The sequence below is a fragment of the Zosterops lateralis genome (assembly GCF_965231275.1).
Source record: "Zosterops lateralis genome assembly, chromosome: 27".
NCBI lineage: Eukaryota > Metazoa > Chordata > Aves > Passeriformes > Zosteropidae > Zosterops > Zosterops lateralis.
Genome location: NC_139787.1, coordinates 1,817,491 through 1,835,167, shown reverse-complemented (window position 1 = coordinate 1,835,167; position 17,677 = coordinate 1,817,491). Strand labels below are relative to the sequence as shown.

Here is a 17,677-nt window from a genome sequence, read left to right as displayed (position 1 = left end):
AGGAGACCCTAATTATGGGAATTGCCCAAGGGATCCCCAAATCTGGGAATCCCCCTGGGGACACCAAAACTGGGAATCACCCACGGGACCCCAAATATGAGAATTATCTCGAGGACCCCAATTATGGGAATCACTCAAGGGGACCCCAAATATGGGAATCACCCAAGTGACCCCAATTATGGGAATCACCCAAGGGATCCCCAAATCCGGGCATCCCCCCACAGGACCCCAAAGCCCAGAATCACCCGGGGGACCCCAAATATGGGAATCCCCTCCCAGAACCCCAAATATGGGAATTATCTCGAGGAGACCCTAATTATGGGAATTGCCCAAGGGATCCCCAAATCTGGGAATCCCCCTGGGGACACCAAAACTGGGAATCACCCACGGGACCCCAAATATGAGAATTATCTCGAGGACCCCAATTATGGGAATCACTCAAGGGGACCCCAAATATGGGAATCACCCAAGTGACCCCAATTATGGGAATCACCCAAGGGATCCCCAAATCCGGGCATCCCCCCACAGGACCCCAAAGCCCAGAATCACCCGGGGGACCCCAAATATGGGAATCCCCTCCCAGAACCCCAAATATGGGAATTATCTCGGGGACCCCAAAGCCCAGAATTTCACCCAAGGGATCCTCAAATATGGGAATCACCCCACGGGACCCCAAAGCCCGGAATCACCCAGGACACCCCAAACCCACCACCCCCAGCCCCACCACCCCTCGCCCCCAGCCCCACCACCCCTTTCCCCGTTTCCCCGTTTCCCCCTTTCATCCCGGGCCGGGGGCGCTGCCGGGGCCGCCTCAGGCCCGGGGCGGGGATTTGGCGTCGCCGCCGGGGAAGCGAACGGCGTGCGCCAGGCACGGCCCGTGCGGCTCCTTGCCGAAATCCACCAGGAAGTTCTTGTTCACCGCCAGGCCGCCCTTGTCCGTGTCCACGTCCAGCTGCAGCATCACCGAGCCCTCCCTGCGGGGACAGCGGGGCTCGTGGGGCGGGACGGGGACGGGACAGAGGGGACAGGCGGGGACAGGCGGGGACAGCCCGGGGACAGGCGGGGACAGCCCGGGGACAGGCGGGGACAGCCCGGGGACAGGCCGGGGACAGGCGGGGACAGGCGGGGACAGCCCTGGGGACAGCCCGGGGACAGCCCTGGGGACAGCCCTGGGGACAGCCCTGGGGACAGGCGGGGACAGCCCTGGGGACAGCCCGGGGACAGGCCGGGGACAGCCCTGGGGACAGCCCGGGGACAGCCCTGGGGACAGCCCTGGGGACAGCCCGGGGACAGCCCGGGGACAGCCCTGGGGACAGGCCGGGGACAGGCGGGGACAGCCCTGGGGACAGCCCGGGGACAGCCCTGGGGACAGGCGGGGACAGCCCGGGGACAGCCCTGGGGACAGCCCTGGGGACAGCCCGGGGACAGGCGGGGACAGGCGGGGACAGCCCTGGGACAGGCGAGGACAGGCGGGGACAGCCCCGGGGACAGGCGGGGACAGCCCTGGGGACAGCCCTGGGGACAGGCCGGGGACAGGCGGGGACAGCCCGGGGACAGCCCTGGGGACAGGCGGGGACAGCCCGGGGACAGGCGGGGGACAGCCCGGGGACAGCCCTGGGGACAGCCCGGGGACAGCCCGGGGACAGCCCGGGGACAGCCCGGGGATGTTTTTTGGGGACTCCGTCCCCAGGACATCCCCCATGAGGAGGGTCCCGATCTCTGTCCCTGCTCCGGAGGGGTCCCGGGGGGGGGTCCCGGGGGTCCCCTTGGGGTCCCTCTGGGGGGTCCCGCTGGGGGGTCCCGTTGGGGGTCCCGGGGGTCCCGGGGGGTCCCGGGGGGTCCCGTTGGGGGTCCCGGGGGGTCCCGCGCTCACTTGACCACGCTGGGGTAGAACTGCCGGTCCCAGGCGCTGTAGAAGGAGTTGGTCACGTAGAGGCGCCGCCCGTCCAGGCTGAGCTGCAGCGACGCGGGGCCGCCGAACACGCGTTTGCACTGGGACACAGCCGGGGTCACTGGGGCGCTCCCAGCGCTGCCACTGGGGGACTGGGGGGACTGGGGGGACTGGGACTGGGGGGACTGGGAGTGCTGGGACTGGGGGGACTGGGAGTGCTGGGACTGGGGGGACTGGGGTTACTGGGGGGACTGGGACTGGGGGGACTGGGAGTGCGGGGACTGGGGGGACTGGGGGGACTGGGGGGACTGGGACTGGGGGGACTGGGAGTGCGGGGACTGGGGGGACTGGGAGTGCTGGGACTGGGGGGACTGGGGTTACTGGGGGGACTGGGAATGCTGGGACTGGGGGGACTGGGGGGACTGGGAGCGCTGGGACTGGGGATACTGGGGAGACTGGAATTGGGGTTACTGGCGTTACTTGGACACGGGAACTGGGGTTATTGGGAGCGCTGGGACTGGGGGGACTGGGGGGACTGGGACTGGAGGGACTGGAGATACTGGGGTTACTGGGACTGGATCCCAGCAGGGGCAGGGCAGGAGCAGGAGCAGAATGGATCAGGAACAGCTCGGGACAGGTGAGAACAGCTCAGGTGAGAACAGCTCAGGTGAGAACGGACTGAGCTCAGAGCGGGCTCAGGCTCGGGCTCACACCGTTCACCGTCACACACGCTCAGGTGAGAGCAGCACAGGTGAGAACAGGCTCAGGTGAGATCACACCCACTCACACTCAGATTCACACTCAGGTGAGCACAGACTGAGCTGAGAGCAGGCTCAGGTTAGAGCGGGTTCAGGTGAGAGCAGGTGAGCACACGCTCAGGTGAGCACACGCTCAGGTGAGAGCAGGCTCAGGACAGCTCAAGTAAGAGCAGCACAGGTAAGACCAGGCCCAGCCCCCCCCCGCCCCTCCCGCAGGTGCCCCGGCCCCTCCCCGGGCTCACCTTGACCACGAGCGGCTCGGGCTGAGCCTTGAGCTCCTCGTCCCTGCACACGGTGACGGGGCCGCCCCGCAGGATGGAGCCCCCCACGAACACCTGGACAGGTAACCGGGTCACTGGGGGGCTGGGGGGACTGGGGGTACACTGGGGTTACTGGGGACACTGGGGACATTGGGGACACTGGGATTACTGGGGAGACTGGGGACACTGAGGATACACTGGGGATACTGGGGAGACTGGAGCCCCAGGACACCAGAACTGGGGTGACTGGGGATACTGGGACACACGGACTGGGGTTAGTGGGGATACTGGGAGCACTGGGACACACAGACAGGGCTGACTGGGGATACTGGGACACATGCAATGGGGTCACTGGTGTTACTGGGGATACTGGGATTACTGGTGTCCCCGGGGTCCCCGGTGTCACTGGTGTCCCTGGGCTCACTGGTGTCACTGGGGACACTGGAGTCACTGGGAGCCCCAGGACACCGGGATTGGGATGACTGGGGTTACTGGGACACATGGACTGGGGACACTGGTGTCCCTGGGCTCACTGGTGTCACTGGGGTCCCTGGGGTCACTGGTATCACCGATGCCACTGGGGACACTGGGGTTGCTTGGACACACGGACTGGGGTCACTGGGGACACTGGGATCCCTGGTGTCACAGTTGTCACAGGTGTCCCCGGGGTCCCCGGTGTCCCCTCACCTGCCCCACCAGGCGGGGTTTGCAGCCCCGGAGCAGCTCGTACTGCCGGATGTCCCCGTGCCACCAATTGCACAGGAACAGGAACCGGTCGTCGGGGCTGATGACGAGGTCGGCGATGAAGGCTGGGGACACACGGGGGGGCGGGGGGGGGGTCAGCCGGGGGTTGGGGTCAGCCAGGGGTTGGGGACAGTCAGAGTTTGGGGACAGGTGGGTTTGGGGTGAGGGAGTGGGGATTTGGGGACAGTCAGAGTTCGGGGTAACTCAGCAAAGTCTGGGGTCCCCCAGCTGGGTTTGGGGTCAGTCATGATTTGGGGTCCCCCAGCAGAGTTTGGGGTCCCCCAGCAGGGTTTGGGGTCCTCCAGAAGAGTTTGGGGTCAGTCGGGGTTTGAGGTCAGTCAGAGTTTGGGGTCAGTCAGGCTCTGGTTCCCCCTCAGTCTCTGTGTCCCCCTCAGGCTCTGTGTCCCCCCCTCAGGCCCTGTGTCCCCCTCAGGCTCTGTGTCCCCCCCTCAGGCCCTGTGTCCCCCTCAGGCTCTGGGTCCCCCCTCAGGCCCTGTGTCCCCCTCAGGCTCTGGTTCCCCCTCAGTCTCTGGTTCCCCCTCAGGCCCTGTGTCCCCCTCAGGCCCTGTGTCCCCCTCAGGCCCTGTGTCCCCCCTCAGGCCCTGTGTCCCCCTCAGGCCCTGTGTCCCCCTCAGGCTCTGGTTCCCCCTCAGTCTCTGGTTCCCCCTCAGGCCCTGTGTCCCCCTCAGGCTCTGTGTCCCCCCTCAGGCCCTGTGTCCCCCCCTCAGGCTCTGGGTCCCCTCAGGCCCTGTGTCCCCCTCAGGCCCTGTGTCCCCCCTCAGGCCCTGTGTCCCCCTCAGGCCCTGTGTCCCCCTCAGGCTCTGTGTCCCCCTCAGGCCCTGTGTCCCCCTCAGGCCCTGTGTCCCCCCTCAGGCCCTGTGTCCCCCTCAGGCCCTGTGTCCCCCTCAGGCTCTGGGTCCCCCTCAGGCCCTGTGTCCCCCCTCAGGCTCTGTGTCCCCCTCAGGCTCTGTGTCCCCCCTCAGGCCCTGTGTCCCCCCTCAGGCTCTGTGTCCCCCTCAGGCTCTGTGTCCCCCCCTCAGGCCCTGTGTCCCCCCCAGGCTCTGTGTCCCCCGCAGGGCACAGGGCCTGTCCCCCGGCACACGGACCTGGCATCTTGGGCATGATCCAGCCCGACACCTCCTTGGGCGGGATCCGGATCACCTCCTCCACCGCCCACGAGTCTCTCTGCACGGCGGGAGCGCGGCGGGTCAGCGCGGGGGGCCGGGGAGACCCCAGCCCCATGCCGGGCCGGGGGAGACCCCAGACCCAGCCCGGGCCGGGGGAGACCCCAGACCCAGCCCGGGCCGGGGAGACCCCAGACCCATCCCCATCCCGGGTGAGACCCCAGACCCAGCCCGGGCCGGGGAGACCCCAGACCCATCCCCATCCCGGGTGAGACCCCAGACCCAGCCCGGGCCGGGGAGACCCCAGACCCAGCCCGGGCCGGGGAGACCCCAGACCCATCCCCATCCCGGGTGAGACCCCAGACCCAGCCCGGGCCGGGGGAGACCCCAGACCCAGCCCGGGCCGGGTGAGACCCCAGACCCAGCCCGGGCCGGGTGAGACCCCAGACCCAGCCCAGGCCGGGTGAGACCCCAGACCCAGCCCGGGCCGGGTGAGACCCCAGACCCAGCCCAGGCCGGGTGAGACCCCAGACCCAGACCCAGCCCGGGCCGGGTGAGACCCCAGACCCAGACCCAGCCCCAGCCCCATCCCGATCCCAATCCCGAGCCCGGACCGGGCACAGCGGGACCAGCCCCATCCCTGTCCCATCCCAATCCCGATCCCGGGTCAAACGGGATCATCCCTGTCCCATCCTCGATCGGAGCACAGCGGGCTCGGCCCGGTCCCCGTCACATCCCCGACCCCACCCTGACCCTGACCCTGACCCTGATCCTGATCCCATCCCTGATCCCGATCAGAGCACAGCGGGCTCATCCCGGTCCCTGTTCCTGCCCCGATCCCGATCCCGATCCCACCGAGCTGACCCCGCTCCCATCACCCTGTTCCCATTCCCATCACCCCATTCCCTTTCCCCGCTCCCTGTTCCCTTTCCCCTCTCCCCTCTCCCCGCTCCCCATCCCCGTCCCCGTCCCGTCCCCGCTGTTCTCTCGCCTCGCAGCCGCGCTGGAAGCGGAACACGGCCCCGCTGAGGGCACAGCCCACGTAGGCCTCGGCCGCCTCGGGGCTGTGCAGGAAGCGCACGGTCAGCGGCAGAGAATCCTCGCCCAGGTCGAAGCACTGAGTGAGGCTGCGGCACGACAAGTTCCACACGTTCAGCCGGCGCCCGAACACCCCTGGGGACACGGGAAACAGGGGTTGGGGATGGAAAATGAGGGGTTTGGGGACAGGAAATCCGGGAAATTCGGGATTTGGGGACGGTAAATGCAGGGTTTGGGGACGGGCAATAGGGGAAAAGTTCCACAGGTTCTGGAGGTGCCCGAACACCCCTGGGGACACGGGAAATGCGGGTTTAGGGATGGAAATAGGGGAAATTCGGGATTTGGGGACGGGAAATACGGGAAAAGTTCCACAGGTTCTGGAGGAGCCCAAAGACCCCGGCGGGACACGGGGAATGCGGGTTTGGGGACGGGCAATAGGGGAAATTCAGGAATTGGGGAGGAAAATCTGGCAAATGCAGGATTTGGGGAGTGGGAACCGGGAAAGAGCAGGATGTGGGGATGGGGGAATTGGGAAAGGGCAGGATTTGGGGAGAGAAAATCTGGGAAATTCGGGATTTGGGGAGGGGGAAATGGGAAAGGGCAGGAGAAACTGAGAAAAGGCAGGAGAAAATCTGGGAAAGGGAAGGATTTGAGGACGGAAAATACGGGAAAAGTTCCACAGGTTCAGGCGGCGGCCGAACACCCCTGGGGGACACCGGGAGATTCGGGGTTTGGGGACGGGAAACAGGGGAAATTCAGGAATTGGGGAGGAGAAACTGAGAAAAGGCAGGAGAAAATCTGGGAAAGGGAAGGATTTGAGGACGGAAAATCCGTGAAAGTTCCACAGGTTCAGGCGGCGCCCGAAGAGCCCGGCGGGACACGGGAAATGCGGGATTTGGGGACAGAAAGTCGGGGAAATTCAGGATTTGGGGATGGAAAATCTGGGAAATGCGGGATTTGGGGAGGGGGAAATGGGAAATGAAGGATTTGGGGAGCGGGAATTCGGAAAGGGCAGAAATTGGGGAGAGAAACTGGGAAAGGGCAGGATTGGGGGTGAACAGAGAGGGAAAGGCAGGATTTGAAGAGAAGAGAGAAATTCGGGATTTGGGAAGAAAAACACCGGAAAATTCAGGATTTGAGAATAAAACCCCCAGGAAATTCTGGATTTGGGAATAAAAGCCCCAGGAAATTCAGAATTAGGGATTAAGACCCCCAGGAAATCCAACCTTTGAGAATAAAACCCCCAGAAAATTCACTATTTATGAATAACCCCCCCAGCAAATCCAGTCTTTGTGCCCCTCCCGGCCCAGCCCAGCCCGGCCCGGCCCGGCCGGGGCTCTGGGGCACAACTCGGCCCTTTGGGGGTCCCGAGGGCTCTACAGACACAATTGGGGGTCCCGGGGGCACAATTGGGGGTCCCGGGGGCTCTGCAGACACACTGGGGGTCCCGGGGGCACAATTGGGGGTCCCGGGGTCTCTGCAGACACAGTTTGGGGTCCCGGGGGCACAATTGGGGGTCCCGGGGGCTCCAGGACACAATTGGGGGTCCCGGGGGCACAACTGGGGGTCCCGGGGGCCCTGCAGGCACACTCGGGGGTCCCGGGGGCACAATTTGGGGTCCCGGGGGGCTCCAGGACACACTCGGGGGTCCCGGGGACACACTGGGGGGTCCCGGGGGCACACTGGGGGTCCCGGGGGCTCTGCAGACACACTCGGGGGTCCCGGGGACACAATTGGGGGTCCCGGGGACACAACTGGGGGTCCCGGGGGCTCTGCAGACACACTGGGGGTCCCGGGGGCTCTGCAGACACACTGGGGGTCCCGGGGGCTCTGGGGCACACTCGGGGGTCCCGGGGGCACACTGGGGGTCCCTGCAGACACACTGGGGGTCCCGGGGGCACACTGGGGGGTCCCGGGGGCACAATTGGCGGTCCCACCTTTGCCCAGGTCCTCGGGGCTGAAGCCCCGCCCGGCCACTTTGGGCACCAGCCCGGCCGAGCTGAGCAGGACGTTGAGGCGCGGCTGGAACCAGAAGTCGTGGCCGCTCGGGGGAGTCTCGCACTCGCTCTCCCAGTTCCCCTTCAGCTCGAAGGTGTCGCCGTCCAGCACCACGAAACCACCTGCGACACGGCGGGGACACGGCGGTGACACACCCGGCCCGGGACCCCCAGGGGAGGGGGCGGGGGGTTATTGGGAGCTTTTAGTGGGAATTATTGTTGTTGTTATTGGGAATAATTCCGGCTGGGAAATGGGAATCCTGGGCAGGAACATGGGAATAAATCCGGCTGGGAAATGGGAATAATTCCGGCTGAAAAATGGGGATAATTCTGGTCGGGAAATGGGAATAATTCTGGACAGAGTATGGGAATAATTCCGGATGAAAAATGGAAATTGTGGGCAGGAACATGGGAATGATTCCGGCCGGGAAATGGGGACAATTCTGGGTGGAAATGGGGATAATTCTGGTCGGAAATGGGGATAATTCTGTCCGGGCAATGTCAATAGATCTGGCTGGGAAATGGGAATTTCTGGCCGGGCAATGGGAATAATTCCAGCCAGGAAAATGGGAATAATTCCGGCAGGGAAATGGGAATAACTGTGGACAGCGAATGGGCATAATTCTATTTGGGAAATGGGAATAATTCTGGCAGGGAAATTAGAATAATTCCGGCTGGAAAATGGGAATTGTGGGCGGGGAAATGGGAATAATTCCAGCTGGGAAATGGGAATTTTGGGCTGGTCAATGTCAATATTTCTGGCCGGGCAATGGGAATAATTCTGGCTGGGAAATGGGAATTTCTGGCCAGGCAATGGGAATTTTAGACAGGGCAATGGGAATAATTCTGGGTGGGAAATTAGAATAATTCCGGCCAGGAATGGGAATTTTGGGCCAGGCAATAGGAATAATTCTGGGTGGGAAATGGGAATAATTCCGGCCAGGAAATTAGAATAATTCCGGCAGGAAACGGGAATTCCTGTCCGGGCACTGCGCACCCCGGTGTGGTCTCACCTTTGCCGTTGCCCGCCGGGTCGCCCATGTTGGCGATCAGGATGTCCCCGTTGGGCAGCGCGTGGGTCACAGCCAGGTAACCCTTGTTGCACTTCCAGAACACATCCACGGGCTCAATCATCTGCCAAAAGCAGCACAGAGCTCACCCCGCCCGCCCGGCCACAGCCTCGGGGGGCTCTGAACCCTCCCTGGGGCTGAAATTCCCTCCTGGGGCTGAAATTCCCTCCCTGGGACTGATATTGCCTTCCTGGGGCTGATATTCCCTCCCTGGGGCGGATATTCCCTTCCTGGGGCTGGAATTCCCTTCCTGGGGCTGATATTCCCTCCTGGGACTGATATTCCCTTCCTGGGACTGAAATTCCCTCCCTGGGATTGATATTCCCTCCCTGGGGCTGAAATTCCCCTCCTGGGGCTGAAATTCCCCTCCTGGGGCTGATATTCCCTTTCTTCCTGGGATTAGCCTTTTCTTTCTTCCTTGAATTAATCTTTCCTCCCTTCCTTGAATTAATCCTTCCTTCCTGCTTTGAATCCTCGAATCCTTCTTTCTTTCTTTCCTTCCCCGAATTAATCCTCACTCCCTTCCTTGATTTAATCCTCCATTCCTTGAATTAATCTTTCCATCCTCCCTTGAATCCATTCTCCCTTCCTTGAATCCTTTCTTCCTTCTTTGAATTAATTCTTTTTTCCTTCCTTGAATTAATCTTTCCTTCCTCCCTTCCTTGAATCATTCCTTCCGTCCTTCCTTGAATTAATCCTTCCTGCCTTCCTATAATCTTCCCTCCTCTCCCTGAATCAATGCTTCCCTCCTGGAACCAACCCTTCCTTTCTTTCCTTCCTGGAGCCGATCCTTTTCTCCCTCCCTCCCTCCTTCCTTCCCTCTCTCTCTCCATCATCTCTCAATCCATCCCTCCCTCCCTCCATCCCTCCCTCCTTCTCTCCATCTCCCTCTGTGTCCCCCCGTCCCCCCACTGTCCCCGCTGTCCCCTGTCCCCCCTGTCCCTCTGCTGTCCCTGTCCCCCCACTGTCCCCGCTGTCCCCTGTCCCCCCGTTCCCCCGCTGTCTCTGCTGTCCCTACTGTCCCCCCTGTCCCCCCCCGTCCCCTGTCCCTCCCCTGTCCCCTATCCCCGCTATCCCCACTGTCTCCCCTCTGTCCCCCCCGCTGTCCCATGTCCCCTGTGTCCCCGCTGTCCCCGCTGTCCCCTGTCCCCTGTCCCCTGTGTCCCCCCTGTCCCCTGTCCCCTGTCCCCTGTCCCTGTCCCCTGTCCCCTGTCCCCCCGCTGTCCCCTGTCCCTGTCCCCTGTCCCCTGTCCCCTGTCCCCTGTGTCCCCTGTCCCCTGCTATCCCCGCTGTCCCCTGTCCCCTGTCCCCTGTCCCTGTCCGCTGTCCCCTGTCCCCGCTGTCCCCTGTCCCCTGTCCCTGTCCGCTGTCCCCTGTCCCCGCTGTCCCCTGTCCCCTGTCCCCGCTGTCCCCTCGCTGTCCCCTGTCCCCCCTGTCCCCTGTCCCCTGTCCCTGTCCCCTGTCCCCTGTCCCCTGTCCCTGTCCCCTGTCCCATGTCCCCTGTCCCCTGTCCCTGTCCCCGCTGTCCCCTGTCCCTGTCCCTGTCCGGTACCTTGCAGATGCGCGGCGGCCGGCACGGGGAGCCGCCCACATCCACCACGTAGATGCGGGAGGAGATGAGGCCGGGCAGCACCAGTTTGGTCCTTTTGGCCGCGGCGCCGCTGTCGGAGCAGCCGCAGGCGGGGGCCCAGCCCGCCGAGTGCAGCTCGTCCTTCAGGTTGGGCACGGGCAGGCGGTGGAGCACCTGGGCACGGCCGGGGGTCAGCCGGGCGGGGGGGGGGGGGGGTTTGCGGGGCCGGGGGAGGGTTTGGGGTGTGGGGAGGGTTTGGGGTGAGGGGAGAGGGTTTGGGGGGCCGGGAGAGGGTTTAGGGTGTGCGGGGAGGGTTTGGGGGGACGGGGGTGGGTTTGGGGGGCCGGAAGAGGGTTTGGGGTCAGGGGAGAGGGTTTGGGGTGCGGGGATCCCTGGGAGCGGCTCCGGGATTTGGGGAGCGCTGCAAAGGGGCTGGGAGCGAGTTTGGGGTGTGTGGATCCCTGGAGAGGGGCTGGGAGCTAATTCGGGGTGTGGGGATCCCTGGGAGCGAATTTGGGACTTGGGGATCATTGGAGAAGGAATTTGGGATGTGGGGGGCGCGGGAGAGGGGCTGGGAACGGATTTGGGGATTCCTGGATAAAGCAGGGAGCGAATTTGGGGTGTGGGGATCACTGGAGAGGGAATTTGGGATTTGGGGAGCGCTGGATAAAGCTGGGAACAGCCCCGGGATTTGGGGGGCGCTGCAGAGGGGCCGGGAGCGCGTTTGGGAAGCGGGACGTGGAAATAAAACTTTTGGGGTATTTTTTTTCTCCTATTTTGACCCCAAAGAGGCACGGGAGCGGCCTCGGGGGTCTCGGGGGGCTCAGGGGTCCCCAGGGGGTCTCAGGGGTCCCGAGGGGTCTCAGGACGGTCCCCAGGGGTCCGGGGGTCCCGTACCTGGCCGTAGGTCGGGGAACGCGGGTTCAGGTCCACCGTGGCCAGGAAATCGGGCTGCTCGATGCAGGTCCCGCGGTAGGTGCAGGTCACGTAGGCGACCTCCTCCCGCGGGGCTGCGGGCACGGCACACACACACAGCAACAGGGCAACAGAAAATAAAATAAAATAAAATAAAATAAAATAAAATAAAATAAAATAAAATAAAATAAAAATAAGACAAAAAATAAGACAAAAAATTCAAATAGGATGAAAATAAATAAATAACAATAAATATAGGAAAAATTTTAAACAAATTTAAATTAAAATAAAGTAAAATTTTAAATAAAAATAGAAAATTAAATTAAATCAAAATTAAAATAAATTAAATATTAAATTAAAAATAAAATAGAATAAAATATCAGAAAATAAAATATAAATAGAATAAAACGAAATAAGATTTAGTAAAAAAATTAAATTAAGATAAGATAAAATAAAATAAGATAAAAAATAAAACAAAATAAATTAAATGAAATTAAAATAAAATAAAATACAATCAAATAAAAATAAAATAAAATAAAATAAAATAAAATAAAATAAACCGGGGAAAGGTCCGGGGAAGTCTCAGCAATGAGTCGAAGGGTTTTTGGGGACGCAGAGATTTCATCCGGATCCGCCCCTGCAGCTCTGGGGCCGCTGCTGAGCTGGGAACGAGCAGGGAGACCCCAAACCTCCAAATTCCCCAATTCCAGCCCTGGGGCCAGTCCTGACCGGGGAACAACCAAGGGGACCCCAAAAACCCCAAAATCCCCAAATCCCCCAATTCCAGCCCAGCCCTCGCCCCTCTCCTGTCCCGGGAACGACCCAGGGGGACCCAAAATCCCCAAATTCCCCCAAATCCAGCCCAGCCCTGGGGCTGCCCCTGAGCCGGGCCAGTCTCTGGGTGTTTTGGGGAAGGGGCTCAGCACAGACACCGAGCTCAGGGGGGCCCGAATTCCCCCAATTCCCGCCCAGCCCTCGCCCCTCTCCTGTCCCTGGAAGAACCAGGGGGACCCCAAAATCCCCAAATCCCCCCAATTTTAGCCCAATTCCTTCAATCCCAGCCCAGCCCTGGGGCTGTTCCTGACCCGGGACCACCCGGAGGACCCCAAAACCCCAAATCCCCCAAATTCCCCCAATTCCAGCCCAGCCCTCGCCCCTCTCCTGTCCCGGGACCACCCCGGGCACCCCAAACCCCCCAAACCCCCCAGTTGCAGCCCAGCCCCCAGCCCCAGCCCACACTCGCCTTTCAGCAGCTCGGGGCACGCGGGGTACTCGTAGCACGGAGCTCGGCATCTGTCTGCGGGAGCGAGGGGACACCGTGAGCCCGGGACACCCGTGTGAGCCCTGGGGACACCCCTGGGGACACCGTGAGCCCGGGGACACCGTGTGAGCCCGGGGACACCCCTGGGGACAGCCCGGGGACACCGTGTGAGCCCGGGGACACCCTGGGGACAGCCCTGGGGACACCGTGTGAGCCCTGGGGACAGCCCGGGGACAGCCCTGGGGACACCGTGTGAGCCCTGGGGACAGCCCTGGGGACACCGTGTGAGCCCTGGGGACAGCCCTGGGGACAGCCCTGGGGACACCGTGAGCCCGGTGTGAGCCCGGTGTGACCCCAGTGTGACCCCAGTGTGAGCCCCGGGGACACCCGTGTGAGCCCCGTGTGCCCTGGGGACAGCCCGGACACCCCGGGGACACCCTGGGGACACCCACGGGCAGCTCCGGGGACAGGGACAGGATGGGGACAGCCGAGCCCGGCTGGGACAGCGGAGCCCCCGGGGACACCTCGGGGACCTCGGAGCCCTCGGCGGGGACGGGACAGGGATGGGGACAGGGACGTGATGGGGACAGGGACAGGGATGGGGACAATGACAGGGATGGGGACAGGGAGGGGGTGGGGACAGGATGGGACAGGGACGGGACGGGGACAGGACCGGGGACAGCGGAGCCCGTCGGGAACCTCGGAGCCCACGGAGGGGACGGGACGGGGACAGGACGGGGGCAGGGCTGGGGACAGAGCTGTCACCCCGGGCCGGGATCAGGAACGGCGATAGAGATGTCACCCCGGGCTGTGCCCCCGAGCTGTCACCCCGAGCCGGGACCCGGTGGGGACAGAACTGTAGCCCCGAGCTGTGCCACGGGCTGGGATGGGGACAGAGCTGTCACCCCGATCCAGGACCCAATGGGGACAGAGCTGTCACCGCGGGCCGGGACAGGATGGGGACAGAGCCGGGAAGGGGACAAGAATGGGATGGGGACAGGGACGGGATGGGGACAGACTGGGGACAGGGACAGGGATGGGGACGGGATGGGGACAGGACAGGCTGTGTCCCGGTCCGGGATCAGGGATGGGGACAGGGACGGGATGGGGACGGGACAGGGACAGAGATGGGGACAGGAGGTAGGGACAGGGACAGGGATGGGGACAGGAGGTAGGGACAGGGATGGGGACAGGGCCAGGACAGGCTGTATCTCGGCTCCCTCACCCATGGCTGCGGCTGTGCGGGTCTGGCCGGGGCTGCCGGAGGAGCGGGGGCTCGGCGGAGCTGCTGCTGTGTCCGGGCTGGAGCGGCCGTGCCGTGCCCGGGCTGTGCCGGGGCCCTTTTTATCCCGGGCCAAAGGGCGGGGCCAAAGGGCGGGGCCAGCCCAGGGACGGGCTGCGGCTTCTTCCCGAGCCGGGCCCCGATCGGCGGCTCCGGCACCGCCCCGAGCCCCAAACCTCACCCGGGGCCCGCCTGAGCCCGGCCTGGCTCGGCTCGGCTCGGCTGATCCACACCTGCAGCGGGACAGGGACAGGGACAGCCCAAAGCCCGGCCTGGGACTGGACTGGGATCAGGGACCCCAAAGCCCGGCCTGAGACTGGACCCGGGATTGGGGAACCCCAAAGCCCGGCCTGAGACCGGACCCGGGATTGGGGACCCCCAAAGCCCGGCCTGGGACTGGACTGGGATCAGGGACCCCAAAGCCCGGCCTGAGACTGGACCCGGGATTGGGGAACCCCAAAGCCCGGCCTGAGACTGGACCCGGGATCAGGGACCCCCAAAGCCCGGCCTGAGCCTTGGATCCAGCAGCAGCTCCCGGGGCTGGCGGGGGCTGAGCCTGAGGGGAACCAAAGGATCCTCTGGGATCCTGATCCTGACAGGAGGATCCTAATTCTGATCCCAAGGATCACCCAGAGGCTCCTGGAGATCCTGGCCCGGCCAAGGGATCAGCCTGAGGCTCCTCAGGATCCCAGTCCCGACATGAGGATCCCGATCCCAGGGATCACCCAGAAGCTCCAAAGGATCCCGATCCCAATCCCAAGGATCACCCAGAGGCTCCTGGGGATCCCAATTCCGATCCCAGAGATCAGCCAGAGGCTCCCCAGGATCCCAATCCTGACATGAGGATCCCAATCCCAGGGATCACCCAAGGGGATCTGAAGGATCCCGACCCCAGGATCACCCCGAGTCTTCAAAGGATCCCAATCCCAAGGATCATCCAGAGGCTCCTGAGGCTCCCGATCCCGAAGATCAGCCCGAGGTTCCAAAGGATCCCAATCCCGGGGGTCAGCCTGAGGATCTCTGGGATCCCAAACCTGACAGGAGAATCCCAATTCCAATCCCAAGGATCACCCAGAGGCCCCTGGGGATCCCAATGCCGGAGATCAGCCCAAGGGTCCAAAGGATCCTGATCCCAATCCCAGGGATCAGCCCAAATCTCCTGAGGATCCCAATACCAACAAGAGGATCCCAATCCTGGGGATCACCCAGAGGCCCGCGGAGATCCCGATCCTGGCAGGAGGATCAAGAGGAAGGACAGAAGGACAGAAGGACAGAAGCAGCAGGACGGTCACTCAGGGAGGGTCAGATCCCCATCCCTGGAGAGGATCCAAGGTGTCCGAGGACTTAATTTTATTTTATTTTATTTTATTTTATTTTATTTTATTTTATTTTATTTTTGGTGGCAGAGTGGGGACCCGAGTCTGGAGGTGCCTGAGGAATTCCCGGGGATAAAAGGTGGGAATCAGGCACGGCTCGGACCGAGCGAGTTGGGAATTCTCTCCCAGCCTCAGGAATTTGGGATTCTGTGGATCCTGGGGGTGGGAAGGAGCCAGGGGTGGAAAATCCTGGGAGGGGACCGGGGCTGGAGCAGCGGGAGGAGGGAATGGACAATCCCGAGGGGGCTGGAAATGAGGAGGAAAAACCTTCAGCTCAAATTCCCTTCCAAGACAAGAATTCCCGGATTATTTTTTTTATAGGAAAAGGGCGATTTTTGGGAGCTGGCGCCCGAGTTCGGCTGAAAATGTGACAGGAACTGGAATTCCAGCACTGCTGGTAGGAGGTGACAACACGGGACATAAAATAAAATAAAGTAAAATAAAATAAATAAAATAAAATAAAATAAAATAAAATAAAATAAAATAAAATATCAGGATAAAGTTCCACCCTTGGGAAGCAGTGAGCTCCTTTTCCTCGGTGCCACATCCCCCCCAAAAAACCCCCAGGAGTGGGAATTTCATCGGGGTTGTCCCGGGGGATACGTGGGAATCCCAAATCCCGAAATTCCATCAGATTGTCCCAGGGGACACGCAGGGATCCCAAATCCCAAAATTCCATCGGGATCGTCCCAGGGAACACGTGGGGAGCTCAAATTCCAAATCCCAAATCCCAAATCCAAAAATTTCATTGGAATTGTCCCAAGGGAACATGCGGGGACCCCAAACCCCAAATCCCAAATCCCAAAATCCATCGGGACCATCCCAAGGGAACACATGGGGAGCCTAAACCCCAAACCCCAAATTCCAAATCCCAAAATTTCATCAGGATTATTCCAAGGGAACACCCAGGGAGCCCAAACCCTAAAATTCCATTGTGACCGTCCCAAGGGAACACACGAGAAGCCCAAACCCCAAATCCAAATTCCCAAATTCCATCGGGACCGTCCCAGGGAACACCTGAGAATCCCAAATTCCATCAGGACCGTCCCAAGGGAACACACGGGGAGCCCAAACCCCAAATCCCAAATCCCAAAATTCCATTGAGATCGTCCCAAGGAAACACCCAGGGACCCCAAACCCCAAATCTCAAATCTCAACTCCCCAAATTCCAAGTCCCAAATTCCATCGGGACCATCCCAAGGGAACACCCAGGGAGCCCAAACCCCAAATCCTAAAATTCCATCAGGACTGTCCCAAGGGAACACAGGAGGAGCCCAAACCCCAAATCCCAAGTTCTATCGGGATTATCCCAGGGAACACCTGAGAATCCCAAATTTCATCAGGTTTTTCCCAGGGAACACACGAGGAGCCCAAACCCCAAATCTCAAATCTCAAATCCCCAAATTCCAAGTCCCAGATTCCATCAGGACCGTCCCAAGGGAACACCCAGGGAGCTCAAACCCCAAATCCCAAATCCCCAAATTCCATCAGGATTGTCCCAGGGAACACCTGAGAATCCCAAATTTCATCAGGACCGTCCCAAGGGAACACATGAGGAGCCCAAACCCCAAATCTCAAATCCCCAGATTCCAAGTCCCAAATTCCATCGGGACCGTCCCAGGGAACACATGAAGATCCCAAATCCTGAAATTCCATTGGATTGTCCCAAGGGAACACACGGGGGTCCCAAACCCCAAATCCCAACCCCCAAATTTCCATTGGGATTGTCCCAAGGGAACACCCAGGGAGCCCAAACCCCAAATCCTAAAATTCCATCAGGACCGTCCCAAGGGAACACAGGAGGAGCCCAAACCCCAAATCTCAAATCTCAAAATTCCATCGGGACCGTCCCAGGGGAACACCCGGTGATCCCAAATCCAAAATTTCATCAGGATTATCCCAAGGGAACACCCAGGAAGCCCAAATCCAAAATCCCAAATTCCATCAGGACCGTCCCAATGGAACACACGAGGAGCCCAAACCCCAAATCCCAAATCCCAAAATTCCATTGGGACCATCCCAGGGAACACCTGAGAATCCCAAATTTCATCAGGTTCGTCCCAGAGAACACACGAGGAGCTCAAACCCCAAATCCAAAATCCCAAATTCCATCAGGACCGTCCCAAGGGAACACACGAGGAGCTCAAACCCCAAATCCCAAATCTCAAATCCCCAAATCCCAAACCCCGAATTCCACGGGGACCATCCCAGCGAACACGAACAGGCCAAACCTGCCGGGTCAACCCCCCAAAACCCCAAACGCTTTGAAGCTTTTTTTTTATTTTTTTGGGTGGGAGCCGCCAAAAACCAGCCCGAGATAATTCCAGGGCGTCTGTGGCTCCCGGGATTAAAGGCTCGGAGGGTTTGGGGTGGATTTTCCTCCCGGGCCGG

General features: G+C 61.3%; 1 protein-coding gene and 1 long non-coding RNA gene across 2 annotated transcripts; one reads left to right on the top strand and one right to left on the bottom strand.

The window, feature by feature from the left end:
- Positions 1–811: 811 nt before the first annotated feature.
- LOC310919479 (methanethiol oxidase-like) lies at positions 812–12,660 on the bottom strand (the record flags this gene model as incomplete). Its single annotated transcript, XM_083878846.1, has 11 exons — positions 812–974; positions 1,874–1,992; positions 2,892–2,984; positions 3,597–3,718; positions 4,760–4,838; positions 5,769–5,950; positions 7,753–7,935; positions 8,826–8,946; positions 10,435–10,626; positions 11,350–11,581; positions 12,611–12,660. The coding sequence occupies 11 exons, from the start codon at positions 12,658–12,660 to the stop codon at positions 812–814; spliced, it is 1,536 nt and encodes a 511-aa protein (XP_083734972.1).
- LOC310919707 lies at positions 6,039–6,401 on the top strand. Its single transcript, XR_014591844.1, has 2 exons — positions 6,039–6,234; positions 6,358–6,401. It is a non-coding gene; the product is annotated as an uncharacterized lncRNA (long non-coding RNA).
- Positions 12,661–17,677: the final 5,017 nt, after the last annotated feature.